This window comes from Lactuca saligna, chromosome 4 (assembly GCF_052625555.1).
Source record: "Lactuca saligna cultivar CGN05327 chromosome 4, ASM5262555v1, whole genome shotgun sequence".
Lineage (NCBI taxonomy): Eukaryota > Viridiplantae > Streptophyta > Magnoliopsida > Asterales > Asteraceae > Lactuca > Lactuca saligna.
In genome coordinates, this window is record NC_136420.1 from 119,127,527 (window position 1) to 119,138,955 (window position 11,429).

The following is an 11,429-nucleotide window of genomic DNA, read 5'->3' on the forward strand; positions in this document are numbered from 1 at the left end:
TCCCAATCTTTTTAGATTTCTTTCAGTTCTAGCCTATTTTCTATTTATTTTAGTCTTTGGTGAAGCCCTACGATCCATGAAGTAGTAGTAGCTACCAAGTAGAAGCTGTTCCAGTGCAATTTCCTAACTTTTCTCAAGAAGAATCTTAGTAAGTTAAGATACACTCAAGTCTTTTCAGTGTAAATTATAGCTATAGTCATAAGTCGTTATTATGAACATATAAATAAGATTTATCAGTGATTCCAAGTCATAGTAATGATGTATCTACTTATAGGAGAGGTTTCTGGAATGGTCATGTTGACTTGGTTGTTGGATTTCAGTAAGGCTATACACCAAAATGGTCTTGCCTGATTGATCTTTACTTGATAGAACTCTCAGTATTTATTAGAATCAGTGAGGAATCTTGTAACGCCCGGTTCCTGGTATGCATTTAATTCTCAATTTATTCATTTTTTGTATAGAATCTCGATGAGTTGGAGACCCCAAACTTGCCGAGTAGAGATGGATTTAGACACAGGTTGTGAAGTATACTCGACGAGTTGAGGAGCCTCAACTTGGCGAGTAGGACATGCAAAACGAAACCCTAATTTTCAGGGTTTTTCACCCTATTTAAACACTTTATCCCCCATAAGTTGGCCTCATTTATAGCCTCCATAGTCCTAAAACCGAATTCACTTTTGAGAGTTTTTGAGCCATTTTGTGTATTTTTTTGTGATTTTGAAGAAGAGGATGCTTGAAGAAGGAGCAAGGACGTGTAAGAGAAGAGTAGATCCAGAAGTTGAGATTCATTTCTGGTTCATCTGAGGTATAAAGCTCCTACCTTGCTTATAGTATGTTTAGATATAGTTTTAGGAGTTTTTCTCCATATTTCAGTCCAAGAATTTTGGTCTTTGGGACTTGGACATCCCATAGGGGAAAACCTTTCAGATCTAGGGTCTATATGGAACTTCATGGCATAAAGGTGCCAACTTTATGGCTATGGAAGTACCATGAAACTTGTGGACCATCTTTTTGGCCTTTTGAGCCAAGTAGTCTATGCATGCAAGTAAAGATAGGAACTTTATATGTCCAAAATGTCCCTAGAGTCCAGATCTATGATCCTATGGCTTATCTTGAAGTTTTGATGGTTTTTGATGTTGGAACTAAGCCATTTTGAGCTAGGGTTAGGGCTCATTTCTTCTAGGATGGGTCTTAATGGGTAAACTAAGAAACTTTACCCTCTTATATGTGTTTTCGGCTCAGATCTAGAATATGGGAATTAAACTCGAAGAATAATGGCTTAAGACATTAAGAAAGCTTAACAGACTGAAGAACTCGATGAGTTCATAGAATAACTCGACGAGTTGAGTCGAAATGCTCTGATTCTGTAAAAGGAAGGGCTCGACGAGTTTAATGACGGAATCGACGAGCTGGGTGGGAAAGTCCCGATTCTGTGGATAGGAGGAACTCGACAAGTTCGTGAAAGAACTTGATGAGTTGGATTGCGATTTTAGGGTTTTATGATTTATGGAACTCGGTGAGTTGAATCAACCCAGAATGTTGAATTTGACCAGAATGTTGACTTTGAGAAAATTTGACCCTTATGGGGTCATGAGTATGAAAGTGTAATTAAGGAAATCTTGTATGTATATGAGTTTAAGTTGGGTGGATTGTCGGAGCCGAGGATTTCTAGCTACTTTACAACATTTAAGGTGAGTTACCTTCCCATATGACTGGGTCGAAGGCACCAATGCCGTCCCATAGGTAGTTGTTGTAGTATAGATGATTGTCTTTGTGATAATGTTCTGGCTTGCCACTATCTGTTAGGTTTTATGTGCCTACTTGATACGATAATATGTGGTAGTGGTAGGGGTGAAATAAGACCCAATATCCAGTTGAAATAAACCTAAGGGGAGGCCAGCACCCAGATATGCTCGACAGTATCCGGTTGAAATAAACCGAAGGGGAGGCCAACACCCAGATATGTTTGGCAGCATCCGGTTGATATAGACCAAAGGGGAGAATAGTACCCAGATATGCTTGGCAATGTATTTGTTATACAGTATGTGGTATGATGGGGGAACTCACTAAGTTTTGTGCTTACATTTTTCAGTTTTGGTTTTAGGTACTTCCTCTTCGAAGGGAAAGGAGCCGTCATGATCGCAGCGCATCACACTACATTTTCCACACAGGAGAACTTTTGGATTTATACTCTGATGTTGTTTTACCATGACATGTTATGACTATTGATACATTGGTTTTGGTATGAGTGTATATTATAGATGTTTTCATACAAATGGTTTTATAACTATTTAATTTTAAAATGAAATTTTTGGTCTTAAATTTTGGGATGTTACAAATCTAGACTACTATTAACTATTAGGGAATAATTATACTAAGACTTAGTGGTATTCATACCTAAGTCACGTTAGAGGAAAAGATAAAATACCAAGGCAAAGTTCTGCCCAAATTTCATGGCATCCACTTTTATTAAGTGAGTGCATAGTCATTTTCATGAACATGCTTTAATACAAGTATAAGTTAAAATAGTAAACATATTTTGGAAGTCATATACGAATTATATGCTTATTACATGGATTATATGTTAGGATATATATATCTATATAACGTGCTACGTGCGAACCAGATATGGTTCTATTTTATGTTACGATAAATAGATACTGAGAATATAAATGAATTATAATATCTAATACTCTGTATGGAATATATATACTTTAAAGATAGGTTAGTGTAGCCCACGAATGAAGTTGGTATTAGAAATTGGTTACAGATATTATAATCTAGGGATAAACTTAGATTTATGGAAGATACTTAGTTAAATTAAGTTTGATATTGGGTAGTCTGATTAGGAGAATGTGAATAAGATATTAACTAAGAGTCAAGTTCTGTTCTGTGACACTTTTAGGTGTCGATGTACGGTAGGTTTGTACGGAGGACATTATAGTATTTCCCTTGGATGACAAAAAATGGCAGGTCCAGATCAGACAAGTGTAATGGTATGTATGGTCACCTCTCATAGTAGGTGACAACACTTGACCATTCTAGATAGTCATGTGAACTACGTTGCTAGTGTGAGCTCATTACTCACAAACGTAGTTGAATTATGATATCATATTCATCAAATACCCTGATGGATCATATGCTATATGACTTACACTTGCCAAGGAAGCCCCTAGATGTATAGTCAAACCTTTTAATGGTTTATCATGCGAGATAATTTCTCCCTGATTATCGTGGACTGGGAACTACAAGGATTGGTAGGAATGTAATCCTATATTGATATTGTATGGTGATGGTTGGTTTTTACAGGTCTGATAATTAATGAATATGATCGTATCAAAATTGTGGGATTGAAATCCCTATGTATCTCACTATGTTTCCCCGACCTGGCCCATTCAGTTTATATGCATCACATGCATCAAGACTTAAGTTATTGGAACTGGATTAAGATGCTAAGTGATTAAGAGACTGTTGGCAATAGTATTCAGGACGATTAGGTTTTTACGTTGTAACTTATGTATCTGTATTGATTATGACATCCTTAGGGTTTTAACGTTTTGGAAACAAACATTTGTAATCAAAATGATCTTTTGTATTGGGATTTTCCGCAAATATAAATAAATGATTTTTAAAACATAAAAAAAGTTCTAATTACTTCTGAAAATTAGAGAATGTTACATGTTGGGAGCCCAAAGTGAACAATATTATGATATGTGCCAGAGGCGAATATTACAAATGGTATTAGAGCTAGGGCACATGTCGATGTGTTTGACAGGAACGTCAACCCCTATAATGGGGGGGGGGGGGGAGGAGGTGGGTTAGACCCGACCCCACATCGACTGGGAAGGAGAACGAAACATTTCCTTATAAGGGGTGTGTATACTTCCATATCACAACACGTTTTAAAGCTGTGAGAGCAACATATCCCATAAGCGTGTCCGGACGAGAGCAATTCAGGAATGCGTGACTCCTGGAAAGTTTTCATGCTGGGAGTTCAAAATGGACAATATTATGATACGTGCCAGAACCAATAGGGGATGTTACATAATAAGCAAAAGATCTTATTCAATGAGCAAACATTTTGCATTTTCCTATTTTGTTTTGTTTCCTTTTTATTTGTCGAATGTATTTTTTGGAAACAATTCCATCTGTCTATTATCTTACCTTCCCACATATCCCATTTTTATTGTACACAAGGTTATATACAAGATGATTAGTTTTAATTGACCTTTAATATGTAAAAGATCTTACTTGACCAGCAAACATTTTGACTTTTCATCTTTTTTTCTTTTCTTTTTATTTGTCAGGTGTATTTTCTGAAAACAATTTTCGCTACCTATCATCTTACCTTCACATTCATCTTACTTTCCCACCCACCCTATTTTTATAGTATGTAAGGTCATATACAAAAAGATTAGCTTAATTCAAAACCAACTCAAAAGAAATATTCAAACACAATACATACATCTAAACAATTTTAATACACTTAAATGCATAATAAAAAGTTTTTATATATTTAAGTACAAGTTTATGAGATATACACATGAATATTCAAGTGGAAGTTTACTATTTGGAAAGTGAATTGTTTATTTGTTTATGGAATAGAAAAAGAAACATAAAAATAGGCGGACCTAATATAGAAAATGACAACTTAGTCCCTTACCTTTCCCTTTGGGCATAAAACACTCAGGCGAAAAAGGGTAAATTACTTGATGAAAAAAGTACTAAAAAAATAATAATAAGAAGAAGAAGGGAGTGGGTTCTAACTGAGTGTGGGTCCCACCGAACTCCAATCCTTTCCTTCCTACACCTTCACCCATTACGCCATTGTAAACAAGCTTTTTCCTTTTCCCTATTTCCCCCATTAATCTCTCTCTCTCTCTCTCTCTCTCTCTCTCTCTCTCTCTGCCACCATCATCTCCACCACTCTCACTGTAAATCAACATGGCTGAAGATGACTGGGTGGCAACGGCTATGGAGGACATCGACTTAGTGGCGGAAGTCCTCGTCAGACTCCGTGTAGCGAAGCCACCACCGTCGTTGCAGCCGTCAAAGCGTCGAAGACCATCGCCACCACAAAGTTGGACCATTCACCAGCGCCGGTCCAGGTCGCAACCGGTAGTACTACTTCCAGCGCCTAACAAATCGGAAGCGCCGAGGGCAAGCCCTAGCACTCCGTTATCCTGGAGCGGCGGTGCTACTTCCGTCAGCGGCGGTGGCGGTGGTGTTCCAATTGTCGATGCTGTTGACTCCTCCACACAACCAAATCACAATCGCTCTGATATCTCGAGATCTAAGGTTCGTAAACGCAACGAAACTGAAACTGATAGTCTAATATCCATAGACATGTCGCCGTTTGTCCCTTATTGTGGTGGTCGTATAATTTATTTGTCAGTGAGCTGATTGTTTAGTTGTAGATGGTGTGTCCTCATTTGCTTCTTGTGTTTTTCGATGCTGTTAGTCATTTTGACCATAACACCCCTCAGAAACTCACAAAATTACAATCACGCGTTCATGATTTGTCAGAGATGATGACGAATGACCCCTTGCTTTACGGTTTTTTCAGTTTCACTTCTGACCATTCTACCCTCCTCCCATGCATAGTTTTCCGACCTAGATCTCGCCGGACTTCCGTTGACCGATTGCACTTCCGATTCATTAAGTAATTTAGTTTACACAATTACAACATATTGTTTGATTTCTATTACATGATTTTGATTATTCTTCTTCGAAGAATAAACAGAGTTGATTATCAACGCATGGAGTCAATTGACGGACTTTCTTATTTCTATGTTTTCCCGTCACCGTTTCTCCTCTTCTTCCTTTCGCCGGCCCCACCTTCTTAAAAGTCATGAAAAATCCCCTTCCTCTGAAAAAGGGTATTTACGTCATTTCATCAGGTTCATGAACTGATGAGTGATGACTCACACACATAATCTGTCGAAATCATATCCATCTACCTTTGGCAAGAAAGGCGATGCCACTCAAAATATATTTGCAAATGTAGTGTGTGGTCCGGGGTATTTTGGTCATTTCACATAAAAAAAAAAGAAGGATATACCAGTTTTTATCGGTGGCGTGTTCTCTGTATTGGGTGTGTATCTGATTGTCCTTTTAGTCATGCCACTTTTGTGACATTTTTTTAACTCATTATATTCATACGAAAATTTTAAGAAATTTAGCATGAAATTATTATTTTAAATCTTTCTCAAAACTCAAGAAAAGTCTTGTTTGACAAAGTCAAAAGTGAAATTAGTCTATTATTATTTATACAATGTTTTATATATTTAGAATGGATCTTTTTTCTTTTTATTCTCTTAGTTAGACATCTAGGTAACATTTAGCCCTTTTTTCTTTATTAGGGTTGGGCCCATCTATTACACATAAGTACTCCTAATTTTAAATTAAGTTATAATAATTATATTTATATAAAAAAAATCCCTTTTTATTTTTTGGTGGCCAGAAGGATATATTTGTCAATTGTCACAAATGTTAATTATGTGAGTCGCCGGTGTGCAATTTTTTAATGTTGCTAAAAATAGAAGTCAGAAATGCAGTAATTAATTAAATACTGTTGTTTATTTAGTTAATTACTAGGAATCTTGAGATTATAATTTTTAGGTGAATTTGGATTAAAAAAAAACATGAGTTTGCATGTGATATAAAATAGCAATAAAAAATGTTTTTTTAAGCTTAAAAAAATACGTAAAGGATGTTGAATACTTGTAGCTTTAGTGCTTTAGCAAAGATCTAATGAGCATAGTAAATGGAATTTTTGTCACATGGGTTTCTTTAAATTTCAAATTTGAATAAATAAAACGTTAATTATTGTCAGTTTAAAATTTTCTTAATGTTGGTTTTTTACAGGTGATGCCACGTGGCGAAACCACCCCAACCAAGAGGCCAAGAAAGAAGAAGGTGAGCATGCTTCATTATTAAGTAACGTCTTTAAGTTTAATTAATGATTTTATTAATGTAATATAATTCCATTAATTTTATTTATTAGACTTTGGCTGCATTAAAAGAGGAGGAGGTGTTGTTAATGGAAGAACAAAATCATTTGAAAATGGTACATTCCTTTTATGAATAAAAAAAACATCATTTTTAATATATATATATATATATATATATATATATATATATATATATATATATATATATATATATATATATATATATATATATATATATATATATATATATATATATATATGCTGATTTTTGGTTATTATTATTTTTTTTAGAAATTAGCAACTCTACATGCTAACTGTGAAAAACAGAGAAAAGAGAACCAGAACTTGAAGAAGATGAAGGTAAACAACACGAGAAAGATTCTGTATATTTATTAGGGTTGATACATAAAAGACCTTATATTTTGGGTTTTTTACAGATTGATCCTCAAACTTTTGTTTTTTACAAAAGAGCCCTCAACCTTTTAATTTTTTGCTAAACAACATGAGGTATTAACTCATATATATATATATATATATATATATATATATATATATATATATATATATATATATATATATATATATATATATAACTGTGTACTTTTGTTACTTCAGCTTGATATACAAGGGGAGAGGCTTAATGCATTCAGATGTGGTGGAATTCAACAACCAAACAACCATTTTGAAGAGCAAAAAGACAAAATTGTCCTCCCTGATCTTAACGTTGCTGTGGGGGAGGAAGTGATTGTGAGCTATTAAGAAGAACATAGAATAAACTTCGTATATTCAAGAATAGAAAAAAAGAAAAAACAAAATAAGTTCTAACATTGAATTTGTCTAAAATGACCTTTTTCAACTTCCTTATAAATTTGGAAAGTTGTTAATTTAATGTAGTTTAATGAAAGGTGACTGAGGATTATAGTTCATAAAATCTATAAATCCTTTTAGTTTTTAGATGCAGTTGGACATTATTGTTTCAATGCAAGTTTTGTACATTGTCAACCCCATTCCATATATTTTTACAGATATAAAGTAATTGCTATAGATGAAGAATTAATCTTGTTTTTACTCCTTTTTACTAAGTAATAATGTGTTTCTATTATGTTGTGTATTTGCTTTTTGTTAGAAAAATAGGAAATTACTAGTTGGGGGTGTTTGGGATTTTGTTTTATGAACTTATTGTGGTTTGGTAATGGTAATAAGGTAATTTGAGTGTTTAGAGTGCACAAAATAGTTTATGTCTATTGTGGTATAATATCGTTGATAAGTTGTTTTGACTAAAAACTTTCATTTTCATTTATTAGTTTATTAGAGTTTGGTATTGTTTATACATACTTTTAAGTGTTTGGATTGCACAAATAAACCTTTTAAAAAATAAGTTATAATGTTATTGCGTTTTTGTTTCGAGCAAGTTAATCCATACATATTAAAACTATGTTTTGACACTATATAAGCAAATTAACACTTGAGAAAACATAAGTTGTATTAGTTAAGTCATCCTAGACATTTCTAGAATATTTAATTTTATTTTAATTGATAAGGGAAAGGGTAAATTTGATATTTTAAAATGACCATATTGGCTTGGGTCATACTTCTCATATGTCTAGGTAACAAATACATGCTCACCAAGTTAAACCTCGTTATTCTTTCGTGAACATTTATTCTTCGTGATACCATTTTTAGTTTAATTGGTTACCTAGAAAGATTGCGAAAGATCTCGCTAATAGTTCACGGTATTAAAATCATATAGTAAATATATATAGTAGACAGGACGAGAGAAAAAACCACTACAACACAACATATATAATTGAAACTTCCATAAACAATGTCTTTTAATGAAGGCAATGAAGATAATGCGCAAGGAGATGTTGATTGAGCCTATATGATTGATTATAACCAAGTAAGTTGATAAATAATCTTCGGTTTTGTACTGATAACTAATAACCTAACTTGATTTGTATTGTATTAATGTATTTGTAGATAAGACAACCAAGTAGATTAAAAAGACCATATATTGTGGACAATTCATTGTTATTTTAGTGAACAACTGGTTACAGATCATTGTTGATGCATGAGAAGAAAAACAAGCCGCTTATAAGGGTTAATGGACTTATAGTCATTGTGTGAGTTAGCCCGTACAAAAGTCCCGTATATCGTTTATAGAAGATATTTAAAAACCATGCATTTGCCTTTTAAGATGACATCAAACAAACACTCAAAAAACATGAGCAGAAAAATTCAATGTTTTTACAGTGTTTAATATGTAACAGTTTGTTCTCTTTTAACCATTGTAATGTATCAGTTTGTTGTCTAGTATATTATAAAATATTTATTAGGTTTGCAAAGTATCTATTTGTTTTCTAGCATTATCTATGAAGATTATAAACTTTTCAACAATCAATTTATGACAAATACATGAGAGGTATTTTCGTAAACTAAACAAATATTACAATGCACATTGTGAAAACAACTATTGACATTGCTAAAAACAACCCTAAGTAATATAACATTTGCATATTATGTTTTTCATAACTGAAAATAATGTTGTTGTTCTGACTTTTCAACTCCAACTGCATTTCTTTAAGTTCCTTTAGTTCCAAATTTTAATTCCTCAATCTTTATATATCATTTTTGTTCTTCTTATTTAACTCCAATTGCGTTTTCTTCAACTTCGATTGTGCATCTTTAATCTTGTTGTGAGTTTTAAGAAGCAAATATTTGTAGTTTTAGACAATTAATTCCTCATCTATTCATCTAAAATATTTATAGCGTTTCTTCTAGTCCTATAACAATACAACATAAATAAGACTCCGTTACACTTCACTTCGTATGAAAGATATTTGTTACATACCTTGAAATTAGAAAACTCGAAAAAGATTCTACCTGGGTTTGAGGGAGTCCATAAGGTAAATAATGGAGCTTTGAAACCATGGTAACACATTTGGATTCGATCATTTCATATGAACATCCTCTCTTTTAGAAGATTGATAGATAATTTGATGAAGCCATTATGAAGTAGTATGAACATGCTCAGTTAGCACTTATTATAAAGTGAAAAATCAACCTCACGAACTGTTCGCGTATTACATCTCAATGATAATGATTCATGAGTTTTTTAGGGTATTCCCTCACTAACAAATACCGATATTTGCATGTGTTATTTATGGACATGTTTCCCATGCAACGATTTATGTTCAACGAGAACCATTTTATACTATTCATGTTGTTTGTTTAATAGACTAGCCAATTCCCATGCAATAGATTATGTGTGTATATATAACCTCGATGAGATGAAAATTTTACCTAAAATTACATGTGGAGTTTTTTTATAGATCAGCTCACAAAACTATGGTACATATGTCGAAAGCTACAAGAGTAACCACAAACGGTGTAGTAGTTCAAAAACTACCTTACAACCCCATTCTCCTATTTTGATTTCAAGTAGCTCCTCTTCATCGGGTACTTTAAATCATTTGAGCCTAATTTTTTATTCCATCTAAGATTCATCTACTTTCCTTTTCACTTTTTTCAGTCATGTCCCTCATAGATCTTTGATAGCATGTTGGAAGAACATTAATTGTTGCATGTCCGAATTGAAACCATTATTCATAAAATTCCCCTTATGACTCATACTTTCAAAGTAGTCCAAACTCCATAACAACAATACATCCTACAAATTGGATAAGTACCAAAGGGGAATACATGGAAATCATTAAAAATTACTATCACTTTTTTGTAATATGAATAAACTTGTCAATGAATGAATTTTTGTGTTTAAAAGTGGTTTCCTTGTTTGTTAGTAGCTGATGATAATGCTTAAATTATACACATATTTCACACGCTATATTACTATTTTGAGCTGTATTTTAATGTGTTTAAAGATAAAACGTACTTATATTGTTCATATTCGCAATTTTGTAGGAAATTATCATTGGTTTGAAAAAAGGAGCAAAATGGGATGGATGGAGCTGATAAGGATAAACATGCTGAGAAGGACTAAAAAAGATGATAATGACTAAAATGTTGATAGGGATAAGGATTAAAGTATAGATAAAAATAAAATTATGGGATGAATCCATGAACACAATGCGTCTTATAAACATGCGTTATGGTTTTTATGTTGGCCAAAAATCCTTATCAATAGGCTTAAACTGTTTGACGTAATTATCTAGCCATATACCAAGAAACAATTCCTTTTTATTTGAGTTTTGTCCCGAAACTTACAAATCATAGAGCTCACCTTGTGAATGCTTTTGGTTCATGAAATCTGATTTTAGCTAAGTCTTAATGTAAACAACATAACCCACATAATGTATTACAAGTTTGGTTGGGTGTGAGTGTTTAAAACAAGAAGTAATCCTCGGTTTAAGGTTGTGTGTGTTTGGTGTGTGTAAACTTAAGAATATGTTTTGAATCATTCAACTTAATGTATGTATAAAAAGATGTATAAAGTGTGTGGTTTAACACTTACATAAT

At 33.2% G+C, this 11,429-nt stretch overlaps 1 protein-coding gene across 2 annotated transcripts; it reads left to right on the top strand.

Moving 5' to 3' along the window:
* The first annotated feature begins 4,767 nt into the window (after window positions 1-4,767).
* On the top strand, window positions 4,768-7,958 carry LOC145042690 (uncharacterized). 2 transcript variants are annotated; one of them, XM_078991155.1, is made up of 6 exons: window positions 4,768-5,298; window positions 6,868-6,918; window positions 7,007-7,069; window positions 7,245-7,313; window positions 7,391-7,460; window positions 7,569-7,706. In XM_078991155.1, the coding sequence occupies exons 1-5, from the start codon at window positions 4,945-4,947 to the stop codon at window positions 7,448-7,450; spliced, it is 597 nt and encodes a 198-aa protein (XP_078847281.1). In that variant the 5' UTR covers window positions 4,768-4,944; the 3' UTR covers window positions 7,451-7,460; window positions 7,569-7,706. The 2 variants fall into 2 exon arrangements, with proteins under 2 accessions (XP_078847281.1, XP_078847280.1); XM_078991154.1 differs by lacking the exon at window positions 7,391-7,460 and having other exon boundaries at window positions 4,776-5,298; window positions 7,569-7,958.
* The last annotated feature ends 3,471 nt before the right edge of the window (window positions 7,959-11,429 follow it).

What these genes read in the sequence shown, in the direction of transcription:
- LOC145042690 (XM_078991154.1), top strand. Translation starts at nt 4,945, where the DNA reads ATGGCTGAAGATGACTGGGTGGCAACGGCTATGGAGGACATCGACTTA. An exon ending in AACAAAATCATTTGAAAATG is followed by an intron (nt 7,070 to 7,244) that starts GTACATTCCTTT and finishes TATTTTTTTTAG; the next exon opens with AAATTAGCAACTCTACATGC. An exon ending in AGAACTTGAAGAAGATGAAG is followed by an intron (nt 7,314 to 7,568) that starts GTAAACAACACG and finishes TTGTTACTTCAG; the next exon opens with CTTGATATACAAGGGGAGAG.